A 27,820-nucleotide genomic window follows, 5' to 3' on the forward strand; every position below is an offset into this window, starting at 1 on the left:
ACTCTGATTCTCACAAACCCCTGCAGTGCAGACCTTATGTCCCTAAAGCACCTTAAGACCATCTCATCTATGAAATTGGAATCATTATTTCTGGCCAATACATACCACTTTGGGGAGTACTAGGCTAAACCTTTAATGTGCATCATCACATTTATTCCTCATGGTAAACTTGAATGCAGTTTGTTTGTTTTAAATATATTTTTTATTGATTTCAGAGAGGAAGGGAGAGGGAGAGAGAGAAACATCAATGATAAGAAAGATCATTGATTGGCTGTCTCCTGCACACATGTGCCCTTGACCGGAATTGAACCTGGAACCCATCAATCCGCAGGCTGACGCTCTATCCACTGAGAAAACCAGCTAAGGCTTGAATGCTGTTTTTGTCGTCCCCATTTACAGTTAAGAAAACTGAGGCTCAAAGATGCTAAGCACCTTCCTCGAAGTCAACAACTAAAACCTAGAAGTAGAATCTGGATGGAATTGAGACTGAGCCTTGGGCTGGTTCATTCTAGACCCTGAGGTCTTAACCGCTGCACCACACTTCTCCCTTTATGCTAAGCCCTCATTGCCTCTCCCCCGGGCCAGCCAGAGTCAAGTCCAGGAGCTCTGTCCCCAAGCTCACTCTTCTCCAAGCTCACCTTCCCGATTCCTTTAGCTGCTCCTCTCCTGTGTTTCCCGTGCGAGTCCTTACGGGTAGAATATGATCCCTCCTAAAACATGGATGCTCTGGGTCTCACATTTGCAAGAAATGAACTAAGGGTGAGGGCAGAGGGGAGAGCTCTGCTTTCATGGTCTCGGAAGCACTTGCGCTCCCACCACGGGAAGTTCCTCACCATGTCCCCAGGAGGAGCTGCAGGAGGCCACGGACCTCCTGCAGTTACATATGGCATATTGTGTGGTGCAGACTCCCTGAGCTCAGGGGCCTTAGCCTCCCTCCAGCTCTCGAGGGGATCAATATCCTCTGGGACTCCCCAGTCCTGGGAGCAGGGGCCTCCCGGGGCTGCCCGAGTGCTAACCCTACTGCCACCTGGTTCCCTGAGGGTGGAGGTGACAGACCTGTCGGAGATAAACTTCCAGTCCCTTCCTTGATCAGAACTTGGAGACACACCCGGTTTCCTCTGAGACCCCAATCAGGTCCTGCAATCCAGCAGAGAATGTAGGTAGGGGACAGCTCCTGGAGAAAGAGCCATTCTGGGTTGAGTTTGGGTCCTGAAATAGTGGCAATCCCGGTCTCCCTGATGATGATGTAGGAGCACGTGCAGACAGTGGCATCCCAATCTTGAGGCTCATCTCAGACACATAGTAGCAATAACGTCACTTCCATAGTTTCTGAGGCCGGGCCGGCCTTTGTGATAGGCCTCAGAGTCTCTGCTCTCAACTGAAAATACCTGAGTGCCCCCAAACACAGGAGTCTTCCCTGCCTGAGTGAGTACTGCAGGAGTGTTCACCTTGAGCAGATGACCCATCCACCAGTGGCCCCAACCCCTGTGGCAGGTACTCCGAGACATAGCTGGGCCCTGGTCCACCAGCCTCCCTTTCCTCCTCTCTCCAGGGGTGGCCACGTACACAGACAAGTTATTCAAGTTCCGCAATAGCAGGTGGGAAGACATCCTGAGCGACGAGGTCAACGTGGCCCGCGGCGTGGCCAGCCTCTTTGCCGGGCGCTCTGTGGCCTGTGTGGACAGGACGGTGAGTTCAGGGGTGCATGGAGGACCTGGGCGGGGGGTAGGGGGAAACAGCAATGGGAGAGCTGGAGGGGAGCCAATAGGCAGATGTCCCCAGACAGAGTGTGGCTCTCAAAAGCAGAGCCAAAGGCTGGGCCATCTCAGCGCTCCCAGTGTCTTGCACGTAGTAGGTGCTATAGAGTAACAACCAAGACTTGCAGGATGAGTTACAATATACTTTCACAGCCTTTCTCCCATGAGGCCCTCCCAGCAACCAGTGAGGCAACTGGCTAGGTGCTGTCATCCGCTGGACAGTGTCACCGAGGCCCAGCTTAGGACAGTGACTGGCCTGAGGACCCCAAATGGATTGGTGGTGTGGCCAGGACCTGAATTGGAATCTTCTAGCTGTAAACCTTGTGCACTTATTCATTCATTCAACTAACATTTGTTAAGTGCCTACTATGTGCCAAGCATTGAGCCATAGGGCCCCCAGTAAATATTGATCCAACAAATGAAAGCATGACAAAGGGGCTCACAGGTGGGTGAGTGGGAGGCTGCCACAGTGCACAAGTACCTCCGTTAATCAATATCTCTATCAATACTTTTCTGCCCTGCTGGTCCACCCTACAAGAAGGACGGGGAAGAAAGGCCAAGTGGGGAGCAGGAGGAGCAGCTGCAGCCATCTGCCCTGGGGGACCTCCCCCGCCGCCCCAAGCCTGGCATGCATCCCAGCAGCCCCAGCCAGAGCTGGAGGCGTCCTGTGGAGGTGATTTATCCCTCGTGTCACCTGCTCCCCTGCCGCCCCCGCCTTGACTTTACAAAATAGTCCTCACTAAATCAGGGACCCAGCTGTTGCCCAGCTTCCACGGGGCGAGGCAGGGGCCAGGGGGCTGGCTCATTTCAGGAATGAGATGGCACAGAGGGGATTGGGGATTCAGCGTGAACCTTCACAGCAGGGGCTCCAGGACCTGGGAGAAGGCAGGTGCCAGGTATAAATATTTATTTCTTAACAAGCTGGTGCTGAGAAGAGGAGCCAAGCTGGGCTGTGAAGCCACATTTAGCCCTGACCTGAATCTGTGCCACCTGGACTCCTGCCTGGTGGGAGGGAAGGGGAGGCGGTTCTGTGAGCGGCCCCAGGGAGTGGGGAGGGTCTAAGAGGTGCCAGGCCGGCTGCTGCTGGGGACCTGGACTCAGTGTCCTGCTGGCTTCCTGTCTCGGTCTTTCAGGAACAAGGCTTTCCACACTCTGCTAAGGTGGGAGCCTTCTCAGAGCTGGTGGGAGGGCCTGAAGGTTAATCACAAAGAGATGCACTCTCTGTCCTAACAAGGTCATCTGCACACCCACACATTTAACCACAGGACAAAGGCACCATGCAAAATGCAAAATGCAAAAAAAAAAAAAAAGCATGGGCACGCAGCACAGTAGGCGGGCACTTACTTATCTGCTCTCTCAGTTCCTGCCCAGCCCAAGCCTCAGCCCATCTGCCGCCAGCAGAGGGGTTGCTTTCTGAGTCCACCACCACCTCGCAGTCCCTGGGGCCTGAGAACTGTGGAAGAGGTCAGTGCCAGCCTGGAAGTTGAGAGGTAGGAATGCAGCGAGATGTAGGAAAATTCGAGAGTAATCATAACAATAATAGCGATCATTTATTAAACTAACAACATGCCCAGCCCTGTGCTAAGTGGTTTATAAGCATCATCTTATTAAATCCGTATAATAAGCCTACGAGATAGATACTCTCAGCATCCCCATTTTACAGATAGGGAAACTGACCCTTGGGACAATTAAGCAACTTGACCTTGGTCACACAGTGAGTGGCAGGCAAAGCCAAGAATTGAGTCCTGCCCGCCTGAAAGTGAATCAGATACCCTTTCACTCCTCAGCTACCCTGCCTGAGTGAACCAGTATCAGGCACAAATTTCCAACCACGACTCCTATTATGGCATTCACCCTGTGCCTTCCTCGGCCCCCCAGACCCTATCTAGGGCCTTTTAGTCTACCTAGTCAGTGTTGTTCAGAGTGTGGTCCCCAACCAGCTGAATCAGCACTGTTAGGCATGCAAGTCCTCAGGCCCCAACCCAGTCCACCCTCCAGCCCTACAGCATCAGAAATCCTGGGGGGAGGGCCCAGGCATCTGGGTTTCACCTAACCCTGCAGGTGAATATGATACAGGCTCAAGTTGGAGGACCATCTCGCCAAATAAATGCCTCAACCCTCCCATCTGCCGTTCCCTCCCTCTCCACTTCCAGCACTCACTTGTTCTCAGCCCCAAACCTGGAACACTGCCTGACCTTCATCTTCTGCTGCCTCGTCACTCACCCACCTTTCTGGATCCAACTCAAAGCCAATCTCTTACAAGAAGCGTTCCCTGATCGATAATGATTATGCCTCATGTTTATATAGCATTTTTATCTTTCAAAGACCTTTCACATACATTGTCTCATTTTATCTTCTCAACAACCCTGCCAGGAAGCAGGGAGAATATGATCCCCATTTAACGGGCGAGGAGATGCAGTTGAAGGGGGTGAGGAAACTGCCCCAGGACCAGGAGCCAGTTAGGGGGAGAGCCTGGACTAGGGCCCAGGCTAATAGGCCTGGACCAGCGGTTCTCAAAGTGTGGTCCCTGGACCAGTAGCATCAGCTTCACCTGGGAACCTGTTAGAAATACAAATTCTCGGAGCCCACTCCGGACATCCTGAATCGGAACCTCTTGGGACGGAGCCCTACATCCACATTGGAACAAGCCCTCCACGTGCTAGGCTAACTGGTGAGGCCTCCTGTCCTAGCCCTAAAGCTCTAGAAACATCTTCCTTTTCCTGGAATGACCTCCATCTCAGCTTCCCCAAAATGACTGTGGTCAAGTTCACACGTGAATTTCTGCCGTCTCCTACGGCTGTCACACACCTATGTTTGCCAGCTTAGTGTCCCCCCAATACATTGAAGTCAGGAAGTAGGTATAAGTGAATTTTATAAATATCCTAATTTCTAGCAGAGTGCATCTCAATTTACTTAGGCTTTAATTGCACATTTCTGCATGAAATTGCTAACAGCTGGTAGGGTCAGGAGCCGTGACAGTGATGGTGACTTTCCCCTTTGGCCCCATTCATTCACTGTGTACCCAATCATTCCACCCACGTATGCCAAGCTCCTGTGATGGGCAAGAACCTTTCACAGTTCTCCCCTAACCATGAAGCCATGTTGTAAAGCCGTGCATTTCAAACTTCCGTGTGCATAGGATCGCCTGGGGGTCTCGTGAAATGCAGGCTCTGTTTCAACAGATCTGGGTGGGGCCTGAGAGCTCTAACATGGGTGTGATCTCAGATGACACCAATGCTGCTGTTCCAGGGACCCCTTTGAGTAAAGAGGTTTATGCATTTCAAACTTCCGTGGATCGCCTGGAGGTCTCGTGAAATGCAGGTTCTGTTTCAGCAGATCTGGGGGGGCCTGAGAGCTCTAACATGGGTGTGGTCTCAGATGACACCAGTGCTGCTGTTCCAGGGACCCCTTTGAGTAAAGAGGTTTGTAAAGCATCGATTCCCAGGTAGCAGGAGAGAGACCCAGAAAACCAAAAACGAAAGGGTGTCCAAGGCCCTAGGAGCAGCATCGCCACCTCCTCCAGCGCTGTCCCCTGGCATGCCCTGCCTCGCATTTTACATTCCAGCACCACTCAGCCAACTGCTGTGGGTTCCCTACATACATCATTCTCTGTCTCGTGTCTGCCTGGAAGGTTCTTTCCCCTCCACTTCACCTGGCTGATGCTCCTCTTAGAAAACCTTTTCTGAATTTCCAATGACGAGGTGCCCTTCCTCTGGGGTGGGAGCCCCTCTTCTGTTACCCAGGAAATCTTGTACACACTTTCTCAATCATATACACATGATGATGCCTACGGTAGCGTGGGCCCTGATGCCCTCATTGAAATGGGCCCCGAGGCCAGTGACCTCTCCTGGGGCATTCTGGGGCTGGGGTCAGCAAGTAGGCAATACCAGGTATTTATATTTTTATATATAAATAGCATTTATATATAATTGTATGATTCTTGATGTGTCAGCATCCCCCAGGACACCCTGAGGTCCTTTGTTGGCCTCACCCACCAAGTGGCTCTTAATTAGCTTTCCCGGAGAAAATGGTCCCAGAGAAGAGATAAAGTCAGTGACCGGTTAGTTGGAACGGGGATCTGCCCATGGGATCCATGGGTAAGAAATAGAAGCAAGCGGGAGAGTTGAAAAGAGGGGCTGACGGAGCACACTCTTGTCTTGAACTCAGCAGATTTTTGTGTGTATGGCTTGCCTTTAAACCCGACTAGAAGCAACCTAAGAATGAAGACTTTAAGTGCATAGAGCAGAGCGCCTTGCACGTAGTTAGAGCTCACGAAATATCTACTATCTGATTAATTGGAGGGAAATGTTGAAAGGGGTGAGAGGAAAGCTAGAAAACTGATTTCGCAGTTGTGTGGGTCTCTTGGGGGAGAGGAGGCATCCAGTGGAGAAATAACACCATTATAATGATGGGCAGAGCAGACCGTCTCATCAGCAGTGGTGCGGACTACAGACGAGAGTGACTACGGCAACAAGGAGCGTGCAAAGGGAAAACATTTGAGGCCGTGTTATAAAGGCAGAAGCAGTACAATATGTCTTTCTATGTAATGTGGGGAAGACAAAGGAATGGAGGAGGGAAGGAGGACCCCTGCGTATCCGAGCCTCCCGTGCTACCAAGATAGAGGAATGAAGAAGTATAGGGTGGGCAGGGGGAGGGAGATGTCTCAGGAATTTGCTTGTCATCTTGGCTGGAGTGAGCTTGAATGAGAGAGAGAGAGAGAGAGACTGAGAATAATGGGAACTGGTAGATCAATCAATCAGCAAATATTTATTGAGCAGCTACCCTGGCTGGCAGCTGGAGAGAGCTCAGCTGGAGGGAGGCACATTAGAAAATTGTCTATAAAAAGGTGGTTTGGGGGAGAGGGAGGGATGTGTTCTTCTGGAACAGGATAGAGAGAAGGAGGGTGGCTTTTTTGTGGGACTCCAGGGGCATCATGCCCTCTGTAGCCTCCGTGAAAAGCACTCTGGAGTCGTGCAGGGCACAGCCCGCAAGGCCGTTGCACACCAGACCCGGGGAGAAGAACCCCACCCCGTAAAAGAGCTGTGGTCCTGCGAGAGGAGGGGGAGAGCTTCTTTCTGGGGGGAAGACCTCGATGAGCCCAGATGGGCCTGCTCACCTCCTTCCCTTCCTCCTCAGGGCTCCGGACGCTATTCTATCTACATCGCCAATTATGCCTACGGTAACGTGGGCCCTGATGCCCTCATTGAAATGGACCCCGAGGCGAGTGACCTCTCCCGGGGCATTCTGGCGCTCAGAGATGTGGCTGCTGAGGCTGGGGTCAGCAAGTATACAGGTATGCAGAGTGACATGGGAGGCTGCGAGCCGGAGGGGTCGGGGCTGGGGCTGGGGAGTGGGCTAGTTCATCAGAGACCACAGGAGAGGATGGGTGGGTGTCCCTGGGGAGGGAGGATGAAGACTTTACTCCATCCCTCCACCCACAGAGGGCTCCTCCAGCAGTGCCTCTCCATGGGCTGACGAGATGCCTGGCAGGTGAGGGCTTTAGGGGGCCCCTTGGGGCACAGAGGACACAAGGTGTGAACATCGTGTAACATCGCCTGTCCTTAGAACCTTTGCCCCATTCCCTGCTGTGACCCACATGACGGGTGAACAGGTTCTGCAGGAGAAAACGGGCAAGTCACAAAGGCTGAGTTTGAAAGCATTCTTTATTGCCAAGCAGCAGATGAAATTATTTACTCACACAGAAGCAGCCAGGAACTGAGTGCTAGCTAAATCCCTGAGCTTCAGCTGGGTCCCGTCTCGGATAACTGGGCTCAAAGAATTGCGTTCTTGTTCCAAAACCTCTCCCGCACTTTTTTGGAAGGCAGCTCCCCCCGTCCCGCTCCCCCCCGCCCCCCGCCCCCGCATCTTTCTGGATGGGGGACCAATTGTCAGAGTCTCTGACAGGGAGATCTTTCTAGGGAAGACTGTTTTTCTAATGCCAGCACGGCTGCTGACTAAACTCTGACAATCTGCCAATAGACTGCTGATGGCAGAGCCATCCAGTTCCTGTTTTGGGTGCCAGAAATCAGGAAGCCAGAGCTGTGCACAACAACTTCTCACGTGAACTCCAGCCTCACTCACACCGCATCCGCCCTCTGGACGGAGAAATTCTCTCATTGGTCGACCTTCCCAATATAGCCATCCCAGTCTGCACCACAGACTTCCAGGGTGGCAGCCTGCCTGCATCCGAATCCTGGGGCTGGGAAGACACTGGAGGGGTCATTTGGGCTGCCCCACCCCCTCTGCTTCCAGACACCGGGGTGGTGGCATAATCCCACTCTCCTACCCAGAAAGGCTTGTCACAGCCTCCCCCGAGTTTATGATGCCTTCCTCTAGCCAGCTTTCCACCTCGGTGAAAGGGGGAGATGGATGTCGGCCTGTCTGACAAAGTTTGTGGGAACATATGACTAGACAATAAAATCGTCTGCACAGCTCAAGCCCGGCAGAGCCCTCCAGAGCTCCGCACGTGGATGTGCAGAGGAAAGGCTGAGTGTCAGTAATAAACTATGTTTTCCCGGGAAAAGGAATAAACACGCAGGAGCTTCAGCCTAGATTTGTACAATCTGTTTTCCGGAATAGGTCCCAGTTCTGCGCACTGGGCTGGCTTGGCAATTAAGTGCCTTGATCTGCAGGAGGAGGAGGGTGGGCCGGGGAGATGTAGCACTTGAAAATGACGAGATGGAGGGGCGGCGAGGTCTGGGAAAGGGTTCCACACAGAATGAAAGAATTCAGGAGGTGCTAGCTGGGTTTGAGCATGAAGGGGATATTGTTCTCGCTGGCTGGGCTGGCAGAGGCTGGCAGGAACCGAGGAGGGGGAAGGAGGGGACCAAGAAGAGACAGCTGAGGAGCGGGGATGGGGGCGGGAGCACCAGCCAACTGTGCCGGGCTGTGCTGGAAGGACCGGGCAGCTCAAGGAAGGGACGGCAGCTTCTGTGGAGCACACAGGCGGGCCGGGGCAGCTGGCATGCCCAGAGGACACGTTAGAGCAGCTTTGCAGACCTCCAAAAGCCATTTGGCTGACAAGAACGTATTTGGCCCACCAAGTTACTATTATGTCTGCCCGCCTTCCGCAGCCCACCCTTCCCCTGTCTGCCAAGCCCCCCAACAACTCTACCCGGCAGGCCCTGTTGTCATTCCGTTAACAACTCGTGGACATCTGGCTGGAAAATGAGCCCTGAGCACCCCCCTGAATCCCAGGAATGGACCCCAAATGTAAGGACCACCACCGCAGCCCAGCCTGATTGCCGAGGCCCTGGCACATGGCCAGTGCCATGGGGCTGGCAAGGGGTGAGGAAGCAGGCAGTAGGTGCAGGGCCCTGAGCGGGCTGGGAGGGTAGCAAGCCACAGCCAGCTGTGCAGTCAGGGAGCCGCAGGTCCCAGGAGCCAAGCCACACAGCCCCCATCTGCTGGACAGACCTCAGAGAACTTCCCGTTTTACAAAAGAACAAACGGAGGTCCCCGGGCAGAAGGGACTTGCCCAAGGTCACACGGGAGGGTGTAGAGAAACTAGCAGTTACAGCCCCGCCCCCACTGGCTGACCTTTCCGATGACCTCCAGCTTGAGAATCCTGCTCCAGCCTGCAAGACAGAGGGCTGGGGAAGGAGGAAGGCCCGCCCCCACGGGAACACAGCCCCAGGGACTGCCACTCAGACTTTCATATGGTCCCTGATTTTTGTGGCTGAAGCAGCCGCCTGGCCTGGGGTGCCCAGGGCAGCAGGAGGGGGTCCAGCAACCAGGTCAGCCGGCCGGGTGATGGCACTGCCCGCACTGGCTGTCCGGCTCCTCTGGAGGGGGAGGGGAGACCTCTCCAGACTGTCTCTTCTGCGGGCGGCTGCTGCTCTGCTGGGTCACAGTGCCATCTAGCGGCCACCGTGCCTGCTCTCAGGGGATTTGGGGGACTCGAGGGCCCCTGGAGGGACATTAGGAGAGCCAAGAGTGCACCCCATGGCTTCTGGTTCGATGAGAATCCCAAGCCCTGGCTTCCTCAGCTGCTCACAGCTTCTTAGAGCCTGGGCAGTGCGGGGAACTACCCTTCATGGGAATCCTGAGTTAGTTCTCCCCATCAGAGAGGCTGGCATGGAATCCAAGGAGGGGGAAGGTGGGGACCAAGAGGTCTGCACTGCCTCTGGGGCCCAAGTGACCTTGGGCAAGTCTCTTAGCCCCTGTGAGCACTCTGAACTAGCCATCTAACAGCTGCCAGGACAACATCTGGAGCCAGAGGACCAGGTGCAGATCCTGCCTCCACCATGTCCTTTCCAGGCAGCAGTGGAGGCAGGATTTTACCCTCTGTGGGCCTCAGTTTTCTCCCCTGCAAAATGGGGGTGTTGTGAGAATGAAAGGAGATAAACATGGGACGTGCCAGGCACCAGGCCTAGCACACAGGCCGTGCCCACCAAGTGTAGCAAACAGCAACACACTACTCCCCTGAAGTTCCAACAGTGATGCCAGGACCCTCTGTTGCACATCTCCTTGGTGTAAGGAGCACCATGCTGGGCACAGGGTGAAGCACAAAGCCAGCAGGCCAAGCCCTTGCCCTGGAGGCATTCTCCATGTGTGCCCAAGCCCCCCAACTCTACCCTGCAGCCCCTGTTGTGAGAAAACGAGGTGCCCAACCCTGGGCACAGACATGGGCCTCTTTATCCCTGTCTCCATCCGAATCCATCTCTTCCCTTTTCCCTGACCCTGCCTCCCCTCCTCCCCCCAAACTCCACCCCTCCCCAGGAACTCTGCATTTTGGCCCCACCCTTTAAGGGAGCATCTGTCCGGGCTGCAAGGTGGTGATTAAAGAAGCCTTAAAAGAAATTTGGAAAGAAAATGAAGGTGGATTTATGATGTTGGGTGGGGAATTTCGCTGTTGGCTGGGAGCAGTGCAGAACAAAGCGAGGGCAGATCTGATTTATAGGAAGTCATTATTGGAGGAGACGGAGATGCCTAAAGCCCAGCTGAGGCCTTCTGGCGGGTCCCCACCAGCCAGCTCTGGAGAGGTGACCAGGGGCAGCAGAGCGGGGGCCGCCAAGCCTCCCAGCTTCCCGGGGGGCGGGGGGCTCTGGCCTTGCAGCGGGAGTGCAGCCAGATCTGACAACCAGGGACAGTCTGGGCTGGAGTGACAGGCCCCTCAGCCAGGGCCCGGGAACCCTGCCAGGGGTACCCAAAGCCCTGAGATACACAGGCTATCAGATGCATTAGATGATTGACAAGAAGGGACATCACTTTTTTTTTTTCCAAAACAAACACAGATATGTTATACAATACAAATGCAATTTGGTACACGTTTTCTTTCGCTAAAATAAGAGACTTTAAAGAAATGTCAAGCCTGGCTACAGAAATACAGATGGCTCCTCTGCCAAGAGGGAACTTTGGCAGAAGTGTTGGAGAGAGCACTGTGGGGTAGCCTAGGCTCGGGGGCACCCAGACACGGGTTTGAACTGTGATCTCTTGCCTGCTGGCTGCTGTCATGCCTCCCTGGGCCTCCGTTTCCTCACCCAGGCAAGGTGAGGTGAGATGGAACGTGTACAGTACCTGGCACGCAGGACTGAACAGCAGGTTGCCAGCGGAGCGACTCCTGCCACTCCTTTACCTGTCCTCTCTCCTGAAACAGCTCCTTCCAGCCCCTCACTGCCTGGGGTGGAGAGGGGCAGTGCACAGTGAGGGCCAGCATCCCTCCTGCAACCACCTGGTGCCCCCGGTGTGGGAATCCCAGCAGACAGATGCTGGAGCCTGTCCTCCTGCCCACCTGCCTCTCAGCATCCTGCAGGGATGGGCAGGGAGGACTGGGGATGCAGCGGGAATGTCCTTGTCTAATGCCCTGTTCACTGGTCCACTCGGAACCCTGCCCAGCATCTGACAGCTCACGGAGGCTCCGGGGGAGACAGGCAACTCTAGCACCAACACAGTGTGTTTGCGTGTTAGAACTTTCAGGAAATTTAGGGTGAGAGACCGTCACCATCCTGCCCTTACCCTCACCCCTCCTTCTCCAACACATACATGCACACTGCCCACTCCTCCACGCCTACATCTTCTAGCATCTTTGCTACTTTTACAATATCTTAGCTGTGCTTGGCAGCCTGTAGGCCTTGGCATCCACCAGCATCATATTTCTATCAAGGTCTCAACAGACTGCTCTCACACGTCCAAGTTCCTTGGTGGACAGGCCTCGCTCGAGCCCCACGGTGCCCAGTCTAGATGGGCCCACGATTCTATTACCAACCATGTTTATCCTGCTGCCCAGCCTGAGGGATGCACTGAGGAGGGAGGTGGAAGGAGCCTTGGAGATCTCATCCCCCCACCCATTCCCAGGGAGTGGGACCAAGGTCCGGAGAGCACACTCCCAAGTTCCCGTGGCCAGAGAGGGTGCAGAGGCGGAGCAAGAACCTAGAGTCTTTCCCTGAGCACAGAGAGTCCCCCTGCCTCTCAGTCCCCTGGTCCTCAGTCCCGTAGTATGGGGCAGTTCAGCAGCGCACACCCTCTCCCCCAAACCTCTTTTCCTTCCTCACCCCACAACCCTACACCCTGGACCCCCGTGTGCTGACCCAGATGTGGTCTGAGAGGTGGATGACCTACACCCCAATAGGACTTGAGTCTGCATCACCCAAGTACAGGGTTCAGAGGTTGAGGGGTGCAGTTTTTGAGGGTGAATGGGGCTCAGGCCCAATGAGCAAATCATTAAAGGGGGTGTCAGAATGCGGCAGGAGGGAGAGGGAGCCGTGGGGACACATTTTCCCGTGACTCCGCCTCTCACCCCGCCTGGTGGGCGGAGAAGCCTTCAGGAAGGGATGGGCAGGGAGCAGTATCCACACCCAACAGCAGAACCAGGAGAACTTGGAAGGGACCTTACTCACCCAGCAGGTGGGAAATAGTCCCAGCTAATGACTGTGTGGCACCTGGCATTTTCCCGGGTACCTTCCAAAAACCCGCTGGGACAGCCCTGACAAAGACTATTATCATTATCAGTCTTTCTCTTGTGAGAAAACGAGATGCCCGGAAAGGCCCAGTGACGTGGCCAAGGTCACACAGTTTGAACTTTCTGCCCCTCAGTCTTTCCCACCAGCAGTGCTGCCTCCCCAGCCCCAACGGGGAACTGCTTGTCCCCAAGAGGACACCCTGCCTCCAGTAGATAAGGACTCCCGATGTCAGGTAGACATCACTACTGGGGCACATTCTCCTAGGCCAGATAAAGATGCCCCTAACTGCCCTCTGGGCGGCCCCATAACGTGTGTGCTAAACCTTAGGAAGGGGGGACAGGGAGGCGTGACAGAGGAGGGGGGAGGCTGGGGAGGAGGGAAGGTCCAGGAAGAAGATATTTGCTGAGTAAGGGCTTCTGTCATTGACCAGGCCGGGAGTGGGAGTGTCAGGCTGCACTTAGGATGTATAGATTTTATTGGTTTAAAGGAGATTTACATGATCGACCTGGGAGAAGAGTTTCCCCTGTGGCACCAGTGTGGGGTACAGACATCTGGCTGCCCCTGCCTCAGACCCCAGGTTTCCTCCCCCCGCCCCCCGAACCTGAGGCTGCTGGAGCCAGTGCCCAAGAGGCCAGCTCCCCCAATGTCAACTCACCTGCTCCCAACTGTGCAGCAAACTTGCCAAGGAGGAGTTGTGGGTAACATCTCTGTTATGGTCTGATTGCCATGGCAATAAATTGTCACTAATTAGTAGTGTGGTTACCATGGCAATTTTCTAGTAATTACAGGTTACAAATGGTGGAAGGCTTCAACCCAACCCAATTAGTTAATTAGAAAGATTTAGAAATTTGTCCAAGAGGGAAATAACCTGCTTTGTAGAAAATGAAGGGAATGTGTCACAGCTTGGGAGCCAGAGGCGGAGAGGAAATTGGAGGATGCTGGGGGAAGAAGGATGGAGTTATGGCGGCAAGTCCCGGAGCCCCACCTGGAATTTCCAGGGGCTCCGGCAAGGCCTGCTGCTGGGCTGGATGGAGCCTGGCAGGGACAGCTGCCAACAGCCACTCAACAGCTCCTCTGAATGGGCAGCAGTGGTGCCCAGGTTGTGGCCCAGCACCCTCCCACTGGCTTTAGGAACGGCTTCTGAAAGCTTCCCGCCCCGCACTGGGGCTCTCCTAATGAAAAGCACTGGCCGCATCTTGAATGATGTTCCCCAGCAGCGTCGTGGACTTAGTGGCTTAATTTTTATGAGGCTCGGGCTCTCTTTGAGAGCTAATTAGATTACCCGGGAGGAATGGGGAGGCACCAGGCCCAGTGTCCCCAAACACTGGCCTGGTGGTTAGGCTCCACCTATGTGCCCAGATGAGAAAGGCCCACTGATTTCTTTCAGGGGCCTCTCTCGGAGAACAGGAGGGGCCTGGAGACCAGGAAAACCTACATCCTCAGCTGACACAGTCACTTTGTGGAAACTTCTGCTGCACCCAGAGGCAGCAGGAGGGGAGCGCCTGGCCCAGCATCACTCATGTCTGCCTGAGCTCTCTGTTGTTCAAAACAAATCAAGTTCTTCTGATTCCCGTGTAATTATTCTGCACTGAAAAGTCCTTCATTTTAGCACTTCTGACTTCACTGTGTGCAGAAACCACCCTGGGTCCTGTTGGAATGCAAGGCCTGACCATTCTGAAATCTGCATTCTAACAAGCCCCTGGTGATGCCCCCATGGCGGGTCCAAAAGCCTGACTCTGAGTAGCAGGGTGGTAGGATTCACAAGACCTTCCACGTAGCTCATCTCACTTGATCCCCTAAAAAACCCAGAAGCAACAAAAGCAGGTCACACTATTCCCATTTTGCAGATGAGGGAACTGAGGCTAAAAGTGTAACGCAAATTGCCCAAAGTCTTGTAAAAAGCCACGCTGGGGCTAGAATCCATGTCCTGGTCCTGGTCAGGCTGTTTTCTGCATGGTATTTCCTATGTTTGGGGTGTGGTTTTCAGGGCTTTTTTTGAACCCCACCAGTTGGGGTGGTTTGTTCAAGATGTCTTAAGATTGGACTTGTTGACATGGGTAGCCCAAATTTTATCTTGGAGACTTCAGATCTTAATGCTGGCTGGCTTGATTTCTTTTTTTTTTTTTTAAATATACTTCATTGGATGTTTTTCTTTTAAACTAAAGAAACAATTCTTGTTAGAACAAGCTAAACAATATAAAGACATTCACAAAAAAGGCGAACTATCATTTTTTCTTCCTTCCCCAAATTTGATCCCACCCAGTAGCCAAGGTGGCTCAGGGTGCAGCTTTTCCCACTTTTCCCACACTCAAGAACAAGTTTGCACACACGTGTTCAGAAAAAGCATGTATTTTCCTTTTTTTTTAAAAGAAAAGTAAGATCACACAATACAATTACTTGGCAAATTGCTTTTTTTTCCCCTTTTAATCCTTACCCAAGGACATGTTTCCATTGATTTTTAGAGAGGAAGGGAGAGAGAGAAAGAGATGAGAAAGAAACATTGGTCAATTGCCTCCTATATACTCCCCAACTGGGGATTGAACCTGTAACCTTTTGGTGTACAGAACGTTGCTCTAACCAACTGAGCCATCCGGCTAGGGCTGAAATGCTTTTTGCTTAAAAATGTGTCAAGGGCACTCCTCCAAGTCCATACATATGGATCTACACCGTCTTTTTAGTAGCTACAGAATGGTTCGCCATATGGGCGTACCGTAATCCAACAGCCAGTTGCTGTTGATGGACATGCAGGTTGTTCCCAATCGCTCACAATGTCGAACAAAGCAGGGTCAGCATCTTGCACCGATAGCTGGAGCCTATTCCCATAAATTCTTAGAACAGGAACTCGCCCACATCTGTGTGACTTGGGGTGTGGGTGGGGTGTCAGGCATGGTGAGAGCTGGGTTTAGGGATTGTGGTAAGTCAGCCATCTCTCTGCTGATGGACTCATTCCTTTAGCACAGGGTGACGTGGTCTTGCTCCTCACTTGCCTCAACATCCATGTGGCCACCCTCCACATGGGTTTGGGGGACTTCAAGCCCTGATCTGGGCTCAGGGAAGCCTCTGGAAGGCTCTCCTGAGGCATCACAGTGCAGCTTCCTGCAGGCCTCACAGGCAGCCGGTCCTCCACACAGAACGGGGTGCTGCTTCTGCCACTGACTGTGGTCAATGTCCTCTCCAGGGGGCCGGGGTGTCAGCGTGGGCCCCATCCTCAGTAGCAGCGCCTCGGATATCTTCTGTGACAACGAGAATGGGCCCAACTTCCTCTTCCATAACCGGGGAGACGGCACCTTCGTGGACGCAGCTGCCAGCGCTGGTAAGTGTAGCTGCTGCTCTGTATCCCTCAGTCCCCCAGACCCATAGGGACTCTGGGCTGCCCCGCCCCCTCTAGCATGACCCACAGGCCTCAGGGAGAGTGGGACAGTCATCCTCTGCCCCACACAGGGGAACGTTGCTTGTCATCTCCAATTGCACCCCCCCCCCGGCCCCCGCCATGGTTCAGGCCACAGGGGTGTTTGCTGCTGGAACTCCTGATCACTCTCCATTTTCCGGCAGCTTGAATAGGCCCATGTCCCTCTGAACTCTGCTTAAGTCTCAGCATCAATTCCCCTCTCTGCATGTCCCCTCCCCACATGTACCTTAAGCATTCAGTTCAATCCAATAACCATTTTTTGAGCTCCTGCTAACTGCCAGGCTGGTGCGGCCACAGGGGTGTTTGCTGCTGGAACTCCTGATCACTCTCCATTTTCCGGCAGCTTGAATAGGCCCATGTCCCTCTGAACTCTGCTTAAGTCTCAGCATCAATTCCCCTCTCTGCATGTCCCCTCCCCACATGTACCTTAAGCATTCAGTTCAATCCAATAACCATTTTTTGAGCTCCTGCTAACTGCCAGGCTGGTGCTGAGCTGGGGACGCTGATCTGAATGAGGCTAAGGCCACCATACCCCACCCTATCTCACACACTCACACAAGGCACTGCCATTCTAGCCGGGGACGCAGACAAAGACACAAATAGCTATCATCAGAAACAGGATAAAATCCACTCAAAATCAGATTCCAGGCTTCCAGTTAGTTCTGCTTTCCTTTCTCCCCCAGGGCCTTGGCACCTGCTGTCCTCTCTGCCCGAAGTGCCCTCTCTCCCTTCTCTATCTGCAGAACTCAGCTCGCGTGTTATCAGGGAAGCCTTTCTGTGCCGCCCGGCAGGGATTGGCACTCCCTCCTCTGTGTTCCCACTGCCCTGGCATGTAGCTCTCACTCAGGCTCCTACGTTGCTGTAATAACCTCTGTGTCTACAGGACCGGGCTCTGTACTATTCATTCTTGACACGACGCTCGGCCTGCAGTGGTCACCCAGTACATTTTGCTGAATGATAGAATGGACACAGTAACAGTCGATGGATACAATCAGTCTGCCCTCCAGCCACTTCCCCCTGCTCAGGCCCTCCTGCCTTGCCCATGAATGGAAGATTTGCCTTCCCCTCCTTCTTGGTGGCCTAGGGACAATCCCTGGCCTCCAGAAGAAGGGGTAAGCAGGGACCTAGAGTCATAGATCAACGGTCTTACAAGCTCCAGAACCTGCAGGAGCATCAGATCCCTGCATCTGTGCCAATCCATAAGAGTACCTCTCCCCAGCTCTCTGCTCAGAGTCCCCGTTTTGACCACTACCCCCCACCCCCACCCCACACACACACTGGTAGCTGGTCAGCTCCCTATCCTGCCTCTCCCTCTCCTTCCAGGCAAAGCTAAAGTTGGAGGCAGCTCCCCTGGCCTGTCTTCCCCATCAGCTCGCCCCTCCTAGAGCTGTACACTCTGGCAGCAAATTTTCTCATTGCTGAAAAGCATAAGATGAAAGCGAGGTGGTGGTGGAGAGAACCTAGAGGATTTGATAAGGTGTTAAAGAGATGGAAGCAGAGGTGAGCCAACGAGTTGGAGTGGGAGAAGGTAGCAGGCGGGAGGAGAGAGGAAAGGTGCGAGGCCCCGTAATTGAAAGTCAGAATGATTGCAGGGGTTTAACAAGACATGTCAAGAAGGCATTCATCACCCAAACAGATGCTGCTGTGAAATGCAGCCGGTACCGATTATTCCCGTGAAAGGGAACCAGCTCCTTGTCAAGGTGCCTCGTAGGTAGGAGAGAAATGGGCCAACACAAAAGGCCACTGACGTTAGGGCTGGGGGTTCTGCAGAGAATTAATGGGTTATTAATCCGAGAGGCTGGAGGCCACCCCATTTCTTTGCAAACCCTCTTTCTCAAGCTTGGCTCTCCCTGCCTCTTCCCCCGCATCTCCCACCCCCACCCTTCAACCCTCTCCCCCAGAGGATGTGGGTGGGCGGCACCCCCCCCCCTTCTCCTGGCTCCCAGCCTCAGTTTCTCAGTTTGCAGCTGGCAAGAGCTCCCTGTGTCCTCGGGTCTGTGATTCCCACTCCCCATTATATTGATTGTCCTGTCGCCTGCCATCTCTGACGGCCTGATGACCAACAGCAGTTTGCCCCCCGAAAGAGTCAGCGTGGGTATTTAGAGCCACATCCACCATCTCTCAGCTCCAGGCTTGGCCCGAGGGAATGTGTCTGCCTTGCGCAAGCCAGGCCAGGCCGCCTGGGCAAAACCCCCCTCCACCCTCCCCCAGGATCAGCTCTGTCCCGCTGGCCACTGGCAGATTCAAGGGCAGCGTGAGCAGGTGACATTGGGCACACCAGCTTCCGCCCCCAGACCGCACAGGGCACGCTGTGGGCTTCTCTGTCATGGTGCGGTCTTTCCTCTGCTGTCACCAACATCCCCAGTTGCCTCCTGGTGAATTATTTATGCCTCTTTATTTATTCAGTAAGTATTTACTGAAAACGACTAAGTCACCACAGGCACTGAGACAGATGCCGTGTGAACGCAGGTGAGTACGAAGGCGGTCTCTGAGGACCAGGAGGAAAACTGACCCTAAGCAAGCAAAGCCCAGAGGAACGTGATTATGCGTGTGATCTGCACAGAGAAGGAAAAGAACGGGGGAGGGGGCTGTCGGGGAGAAGACAGAGTGGGTGGAAGGGCTGTTCTCATGGGAGTGACCAGGGAAGGCTCCCCTGAGGAGGTGACATGGTGGCCAATCGCAGAAGGAAAACAAGGGAGCCAGGGACCCAAGAGCCAGGAAGAGAGCATTCCAGGAGGAGAGACCAGCTTGAGCAAAGACCCAAGAGCTAGAAAGAGCTGGTTCATTTGAGGAATGAAAGGAACATGGGATGGCCAGTGCTTATGAGCGAGAGGCAGAGAGCACCAGATAAAGACCAACCAGGGTGGGCAGGGACCTGTCCTCCCCCCTCCCCCCAACCCCCGCAGCAATTTGAACTTGACCCAAGAGTACTGGGGAGCCACTGAGAGACTTAAGCGAAAGAGTGCTGGTCAACTTAATGTGTCCAAGTGGTAGTATTGGGGTGGCTGGGGAGAGCTTCAGTGCTCCAGAATTTTCCCGAGTCTCCCCCAGGCTGCCCCAAAACTGAGTAAAAACAATGTGCCTGCTGGGCAAATGATGCTTGAAGACAAGGTTCTGATTCCTTCCGTCCCACCTCCCACCCCTATGGAAAAATTCTGAGACGTGCAACTGTGTCTCCCCATCTCAAGGGGCGGGGACAGCAGAGGGCCACCTCCCTTGTTGCTCATCACGGAGCCCCTGCAAGGTTAGTGTCTCTGGAGCCACAGGGGCACTGCCCTGAGGGTTCCTGCCTTTCCTCCCAGGTGTGGACGACCCCCACCAGCACGGGCGAGGTGTGGCCCTGGCGGACTTCAACCGCGACGGCAAAGTGGACATTGTCTATGGCAACTGGAACGGCCCCCACCGCCTCTATCTGCAGATGAGCGCCCACGGGAAGGTCCGCTTTCGGGTAAGAAGGGGCCTCTCTCCGCCACCCAGCACTGAGTGGCCCTGCAGGTCCTGGGATGGCAGCCCCGCCTGTGCCTCCCACCGGGCGGAGCCTGGGAGTGGGGTGGGGAGCCACAAGGAAGGTAGCATCTGGGGGACAACGATGGACTCTGGCCCTGGCTGCTGTAGCATCTTAGTGGCCGGAGCAGAGAGAGCCGGTAGCAGAGGAGGGAGGGCAGCCCCCAAGGTGGGCAGAGCAAAGGAGGCTCTGGGTGCAGCAGAAAACCCCATCTGTAGCCCCTGCCTGAGCTTTGCAAAATGAGGTTCCGGCCAAGGGTACAGTGGGGAGTAGGGGTGGAGGAGGTTGAGGCCACAGATCCAACAGCTGCCCCCTAAGGACAAATGGCAGAGGGTGGGCAAGCCCCTCAACTCTGTGCGCCCTCTCTGAGCTGTCAGATAGACGGGGATGCCACGAATTCTGTGAAGGTCATGGAGGTGCCACCAGCCTGATGAGCTGGAGTTTGGGGCTTTCTCGAGAAGGGTAGTGGATGGCTGAAGCTGATCTTGGGGAGTCAGGGTTGCCCTGGAGGTACCTGGGTCTTGCCAAAAACCCCTAAGGGAGTGAGAAAGTTCCAGCGTTTGCCTGAGGTTCCATGGTCCCAGGGAAGTCTCTAGGCACCTGTGTTGGGGTGACTTCCTCCAGCTCCCTACCCGTAGGCAGCCACCCTGGGGTGCTCAGGCCCAGCTGCTTGCTCCCTGCAGAGGCTGGAGAGCCAGCTCGCTGGGTGGGGAGGAGGTGTGCCCTGAACTCGGGCCACTGATCCTGGGATGTGGATGATTTTTATTCAGCTTTTTGTTCTAACTCAGGTTCTCAACCAGTAGCAATGTTGACCCCACCCGAAGACACTGCGCAATGTCTTCCCGGTTGTCACCAATGGGCAGAGCGTGCTGCGGGCATCTAGTCTGCAGAGGCCAGGGATGCTGCTCAATGGCCTGCAAGGCACAGGCCAGCCCCCCAGCGAAGAACGGCCCAGCCCCAGTGTCAGTGCCGAGAGTTACGAACCCTGCCAACCCTCTGATGGCTCCTCCCCAGAGCTCACAGGAGCAATAATAATAATAATAATAATAACAACAGATGCCACATTTATCAAGTGCCTTCCATGGGCCAGGAACTGCACAAAGCACTTTACATACATTATCTTGGACGCCCAGGCGTCCCGGGGGTCAGCCCCACGGGGCTCTGCAGGTTTCCATCTTTACAGGATCAATAGCATCATAACGAGTTGGAGATACTGAGTCCTCTTTGTTCCCCGGCTCTTAAGGCCCTGCGCAGCCCTCCCTGGCCAGCTGGCCGGGCTCTTCATCAGCCTCGTTACTGAGCTGATGGGGAAGCCTCCCTCCTTGGCCTCCCCACAGCAGGCAGCTCGCCAGCAGTCCCAGGCCGCTCACTCCTGCAGCCAACGGAGAGGGCCTGCGGTACGAGGCCCAGGGGCAGGCCTAGGCGAGGGGCAGAGGGGCACGCCAAGAAACACCACTGTGCCCTTCCCAGCCCTCTCCATGTGGGCCCTGGGATTTAGGCAGCATTCCTCCTATTTCCAAGGCAAGCCCCACACCTGGGACCCTTTTCCAGGCCCATCCACACTTTGGAGTCCCAGCTGGGCTATCCAGAGCCTGGGGTCCCCCTGAGCCATGGACAAGCATCTATGCAACCTTCCAAATGTCCACACTTTGGAGTCCCAGCTGGGCTACCCTGAGCCATGGACAAGCATCTATGCAACCTTCCAAAGCAAATGTCTTTTTAAAAACATCAAAAGACGCCCAAGAAACAACATAATCAAACAGAGGCAGCAAAAATGCAACTGAAGGCAGCCTCTGCCCCCTCCCATGAGGCCGAGAGCAGGAGCAAGGCCAGGACAGGCTGCCGGAGATTGATCTCCTGAATCAGAATCTCAGGATGTGAGCCCAGGAAGCTCTTTATATATATACTAGAGGCCCGGTGCACAAAACCTAGCCCTGCCCGCTCTGTGCCAGCCATTTTACATGCAGCCCTCAAACCCGAGCCACTGTTACTATTCCCCGATGAGGAAAGTGGCATCCGACGGGTTTAGTAACTTGCCTTAAGATCACACAGCTTGTCAGCAGAGAAGTCTGGATTCCAATGCACAGCCCTTTTCTGTATCCACCCCGCTTCTGACTCTCACAAGGAGGAGTAAGGATGTGTACTAGAAAGGGCACAGCACCTGGAATCAGAAGCCTTGGCTATGGCCCCACTTACTAATTATGACTATGGGCTCTCCAGGACTCAGTTACCTCACCTGTGAAATGGGAATGCTAATGTCTGTGCTTCCTCGGTGAGGGTGAGAAGGCTACATGTGATAGCAATCAGGAAAAGCCCAGTGCTTCACTGATGTGAATTGGAACTATCCCTCTTCCCTCCTTGTTCCACAAGCAGCCTGAGATTTCTGTGGTCCTCGGCACAGCCCCCCAGGTCCCTTCCCTGGGAGGTGAGAGAGGAGGCGTTAGGTCAAGCTGCCTTATCTTGGTGCATGCACACCCACACAGGGGGACAGTCGCCCTCTCACCCGCTCACATTCTCCCACGTATCTGTCTGCTGACCTGAAGCCTCTCTCCTCCCAGGACATCGCCTCACCCAAGTTCTCCATGCCCTCCCCTGTCCGCACAGTCATCGCCGCCGACTTTGACAACGACCAGGAGCTAGAGATCTTCTTCAACAACTTCGCCCACCGAAGCTCCTCAGCCAACCGCCTCTTCCGGTAGACGCTTCAATGAGGCTCATGCCCACTCACCTTTGGCAGCTGGGGGGTCAGGAGGAAGGTGCAGGACTCAGAAGGGGCGTCCCAAGGGCTGAGGTGGAAGATGGTACCTGATGAAGGAACAGAGAGGAGGGAAGAACAGAGATTGAGCAAAAGGTTGCAGGCATGGAGGGTGAATGCTGAGTAACAAGCGGGCCTCCTGGTGGGGGGGGGAGGGTGGATATTGGGCAGAAGGATATGGCCCAAAGTGTGCCCAGAAAAAAACACAAAAAGCGGTTACAGAGTCAAATCTGTTTAAGTACGCTTGAGTCAAGCAAATACAGGCAGGTGTTTTTTTTTACTGCAGGACTTCTCAGAGCCTTTAGCATGACCATAAGTATTTTTACTTCCCAAAAGGTGGATAAAATATTCCAAATAGATTTGACCACAAAACATTTTTTTCAAAGATTTTTCTATTGGGATTGGTGCTCTGCAAGACATCCTTTGGGAAATGCTGGGTGAGACCTTAATGGTAGACGAGTACATGAAGTGACCGAGTGAAAGAAATCTGCAAGCATCTGGGCATTGTGCCTAGGCAGGCCGGAAATGCTGGGTGAGACCTTAATGGTAGACAAGTACATGAAGTGACCGAGTGAAATCTGCAAGCATCTGGGCATTGTGCCTAGGCAGGCAGGACTGGGTTTGTGGAGGCAACCCTTGTCTAAGAGGGGTCCGGAGAATGTTGGCATTGGGTCACCCAGAGTTCTTACTTAAAGTAGAAGCCCAGGGGCCACCTCGATCTCCTGAATCAGAATCTCAGGATGTGAGGCCCAGGAAGCTATATATATATATGATTTCAGAGAGGGAGAGAGAGATAGAAACATCAGTGATGAGAGAGAATTACCAATCGGCTGCCTCCTGCACGCCCCACACAGGGGATCGAGCCTGCAGTCTTGACTGGATGTGCCCTGACCCAAATCAAACCGTGACCTCATTTCAGAGAGGAAGGGAGAGGGAGAGAGAGATAGAAACATCAATGATGAGAGAGAATTACCAATTGGCTGCCTCCTGCATGCCCCACACAGGGGATCGAGCCTGCAATCTTGACTGGATGTGCCCTGACCCGAATCAAACCGTGACCTCCCGGTTCATAGTTCGATGCCCAACCACTGAGCCACACCAGCCAGGTGGAATCTCTAGTTTTAACAAGTGCATTAGGCATCAGGCATAAAGTTTGAGAACCACTGTTGGGGAACAAGCCTCAGAACCAAGATGGCCCTGTCCCTGGAATGGAACATGCTAATGGGGCTCAGGACCAGGTGGGGAGAAAAGGGTAGGCCAGGGGCCTTGGATTCAGGAAATGGGCCAGATCACCTGCTGGGCTCCCCAAGGTCCCATCCCCTCCTCCAGGAGGGTCCCAACTATTAATAAAAGGTGAGAGCTGTGACTAAGTGCATTTAAAATATAAGTATTAACAAAGCATCAATCTTTGACTGGATGTAATCACCCCCTGGAGGCACCAGATTTACTAATTAGGTGCCTTGCAAAAAGCTTATTCACAACTTCCAGATTAATTGCGGAAGATCAATTACTCGTTAACAGAGACACTGCTTTCCTTCTCAGGCTAATAAAGTGTCACTTGCCAGGGCTCCTGATCACCAAGGAGCCCAGTGCTCTCATCTCTGAGGTCCAAGAACCCAGACGCCTCCTCTACCCACCGGCCTGCCTGCCCGGCCCCCACTCCCAGCCTCCCTCTAGGCAACCCCAAGGGCCGGCTGGCACAGGGCTGTCCTCACACAGTGTCACCACGCAGTTGCCCCATGAATTCATGTGTTTGAGTCTCTACAACAGCCATGGAAGCCACTTCCCAGGGACATGGCTGTGCCCCAAACCCCCTGGCAGATGGTTGGGTCTTGAGCACCCAACTGAGGCCCCCGCACAGCTGGAAACTGGAAATCCAGCCCCGACCCGTCCCTGTCCTCAATGGAACACGGTCTCCGTGTAGGAGGCCCTGGAGCCTCAAAGCTGCTTGCGTCTGCAGGTCCTCCAGCAACGCTCAGGGTGACCACAGAATGCGGCACCCAGACCGGAAGCTTCGTGAGAGCACAAGGGGCCCTGTTAATAACGGCAGGACAGCAGGCACTGACTGGATGTACACGCTCACACCACTTACCCATCTAAACACGCCTCTGATCTGTTCTCATCTCTCCACCCTCTGCCACCCCCACTCTCTCCCCTAGGGGATTCCTGTGCCCACCTGCAGCCTTCTCCCTGTGTCTAGTCCTGCAGAGCAAGCAGCTGAAAAGGCAAATCTGGCCACACCCCTCTTCCACTTGAAACCTTTCAGAAGCCTCCTCTTCGGCACATCCCACACCTACCAGCTTTGTCCCCGGCCTCCACACTCCCACTTCTCCGTTTACCACTAAGCACCAGGCACCCCCAGCTTCTCTCCGTTCTGGGCTGTGCCAGCCCCGGACCCTCATGCTGCCCACACAGGTGTGCACGCAGCCAACACAGACAGAACCCCTGCAACCCAAATGCTTCTATGTCTGAATGACATGGACTCACTCAGGATGCTTGTCTCAGCTCAGCCCTTCCCCTGGGATGCCTGCCCCGGTTACCCAAACCTGGATGAGCTTGCCCAGCTCTGCCCTCCCCTCGCCCCTCTCCCTGTCGGCCTTCAGCACTCTTTCTGCATGAGGTTTCCTGTGGTCATGGGTCCTGAGCTCTTCCTCCCTGATGCACAGCATAGCGCAGGCCCCCACGCCGTGCCCAGCACACACACAAGTTGCTGCAGAAGAACTTGTTCAGCGAATACATACATGCAATGGAACTGCTGGGTTTTATCCTCAGGAACCCTTACCTGCCTGGTCACCTGAACCGAGGGGTGTCTGCCCAGATGTGGCGGAGTCGGCAGGACCCAAGTAGTCAAAGGGACGGGGGTGTTAGCAGGCCGGGGCATACACACCTCCAGCAGGTGTGCACACAGCCAAGTGCACCCAGGCACGCTGCTCACAGGGACGTCAGCACAGACGCCCCGTGTGGGTGGAGGGCATCACTCAGGGCATCTGCTCACCCTACAGGCACCCTGCAGTTGTACCAACGCTCTCTGCCGTCCACACCCCATAGGCTCCAGCTCAGGGGACTCAGTCCCCTCCTGAAAGCACTGGCTACATCGCAGCCCTCTGGTGACTCTGTGCTTTGGGCGGACAACAGTCACCTGCAGTGTGTGTGTGTTGGGGGGGCGGTAATTAAGAACCCCCCTAGCCCCCTGTTTGCCCCCAGATTTGTCCACACATGTAGAGCACCCAAGGCTGGGAGAATCTAACGATTGAGTAAAATTAGAGAGGAAAGCTCACGGCCATCGGCAGCAGCCAGCTCCGTGGAGAAAGAGCAGGACTTTCACAGTGGACTTTTCTGGAACAAATATTACTGTGATTCCGAGTCAACACAGACAGAACCCCTGCAACCCAAAGGGCCCCATTTCCTCCCTTTGCCTCTGAAATTCATCTGTGTATCCCACAGACGTGTGCTTGGAGCGCTCTGAGAGCCAGACACGATGTTAGATGCTGTGGGAGATGCAAAGATGAATAATACATGGTCCCAGCCTGCAAAGAGCTCGCAGTCTAACCGGGGAGATAAGACACATTCATACAAAGCTTTAACACAAGGCAGGAAGTGATAAAGGCCAGGCAAGTGATAAAGGCAGAGCAGAAAGGCATTGCCTCTAGCGGGACGACCAGGGAGAACTTGGGGGGGTGGCATTTGAGTGGGGTTTGAACCCTGGGTACCATCCGGAACTTGAAAATCCAGAGCCACTTGAAGGAAAGGGAAGGTCATTTGAAGGTAGCTGTGCCCTTGTCCCTTCCCCATCCATCAACTGCCTTCCCCAGGCTGTCTATAACTCATCCATTAGAAAAGGAAAAATCCATTTTCACCCATGTAAATTCAAACCCAAGAAGAGAACAGGCAGGGTGTGGCCAGGGCCTGTGAACCAAGAGTGGCCCCGTAGGCATGCAGGTGGCAGCCCCTGCACAGTGGGACCCGCGATGCTCCAGGGGCCGAGACTGGAGTAAGAAGTAGGTCTCTAGGTCCAGGTGCCGACTCAGGCCTCAGCAGCTAGTTACTCATCCATGAACAGCCTGTCTCTTCTCCTACAGCGTCACCCGCAGGGAACACGGTGACCCCCTCATTGAGGAGCTCAATCCTGGCGATGCCTTGGAGCCTGAGGGCCGGGGCACAGGTGAGGGCACCTCAGGGCTCGGCCTGCACTCCCCTATCTCAGTGCTTCCCATTGTCTGGGACGAGGGAGGGAAGGATGAGGCAGCCAATCCCACTCTGAGGTCTAAGACCCTAGAGCAGGGGCAAGAGTGGAGAAGGGGGAGCCCCTAAGAGTGTCAGGCAGGAAGCAGAGGAGGGGGTGGTTCATTCTCCCAGTTCCAGGGCAGCTGGGGGCGGGGCCGGGCCGAGAATCTGTGGGCAGTAGGTTCTCTGGCGATGCCTTGTGGGCAGGGATAGAAAGTAGGGGCTGGGGTCCTGAAGTCTAGCCCCTCCCCTCTTGGCGCTCAGCCTGGTGTCAGAGACAGAGCGGTCTTGGAAAGGGTACTTGGTCTGGGTCTTGTTCTCCACATCCGTAACATGGGGCCAATGACATCTGCCTTCTCACCTCTCTGGAGTAGTGAGGACCCAAGGAGACCATGTGTATGCAAAGACTTAGTAGATCAGTGGTTCTCAACCTTCTGGCCCTTTAAATACAGTTCCTCATGTTGTGACCCAACCATAAAATTATTTTCGTTGCTACTTCATAACTGTCATGTTGCTACTGTTATGAATCGTAATGTAAATCTCTGATATGCAGGATGGTCTTAGGCGACCCCTGTGAAAGGGTCGTTCGACCACCAAAGAGGTGGCGACCCACAGGTTGAGAACCGCTGTAGTAGATTGACAAAAACTGTGCCAATATCACAGGAGTGTATAACAGAGGCCAGAAAGAAGTCCTCATGGTCTGAATAATTAGTGCCCCCCCATTCCCATGCCAAAGCCCCAGGGAAGGAAAGGGAACCGTCTTCCGTGAATTCCTAGCACGAGGTGGCTGATAGAAAGGGGAGAGCGGGGGTGGCAGCCACAGTCTCAGGCCCAGCACCTCCCCACTCGGCTGCCCCAGGGGTCCCCCAGCCGATGGCCAGAGCGCAGTCCGTGTGTTGCAGGGGGTGTGGTGACAGACTTCGATGGAGATGGGATGCTGGACCTCATCTTGTCCCACGGAGAATCCATGGCTCAGCCGCTGTCCGTCTTCCACGGGAATCAGGTGTGCATGGACTGGGGGGCCCACGGAGCCCAGCCTGGGGTGGTCCCCTGGGCCTAGGGTGGAGGAGGGCAGAGGAGCCAGGGGTTCATGGCAGGAAATGGACAGCTGGGGCCTGGAGGAGGCAAAAAAACTCCCAGCAACATCATAAACCCCCCAGAAGGGCTGCCTCCCAGGAGAAGCCCTCTGCCCCTCTGCCTTCCACGGGCACTTCACAGACTGTTTTTCCCAAGTCTATTGACTTTCCCCCCCTCTTCTCCACTGTTTCT

At 54.4% G+C, this 27,820-nt stretch overlaps 1 protein-coding gene across 6 annotated transcripts in view; it reads left to right on the forward strand.

Moving 5' to 3' along the window:
• Positions 1-27,820, forward strand: part of CRTAC1 (cartilage acidic protein 1) — a 140,384-nt gene that overhangs the window by 95,622 nt on the left and 16,942 nt on the right. For all 6 annotated transcript variants that reach the window (XM_005885387.2, XM_005885388.2, XM_005885389.2 and 3 more), the window contains 6 exons: positions 6,894-7,050; positions 15,837-15,971; positions 19,370-19,515; positions 22,131-22,267; positions 26,407-26,489; positions 27,454-27,554. In XM_005885387.2, the coding sequence (XP_005885449.1) occupies positions 6,894-7,050; positions 15,837-15,971; positions 19,370-19,515; positions 22,131-22,267; positions 26,407-26,489; positions 27,454-27,554 (759 nt within the window). The remainder of the gene's footprint in view (positions 1-6,893; positions 7,051-15,836; positions 15,972-19,369; positions 19,516-22,130; positions 22,268-26,406; positions 26,490-27,453; positions 27,555-27,820) is intronic.

Source organism: Myotis brandtii, unplaced genomic scaffold, assembly GCF_000412655.1.
Source record: "Myotis brandtii unplaced genomic scaffold, ASM41265v1 scaffold902, whole genome shotgun sequence".
NCBI classification, from domain to species: Eukaryota; Metazoa; Chordata; class Mammalia; order Chiroptera; family Vespertilionidae; genus Myotis; species Myotis brandtii.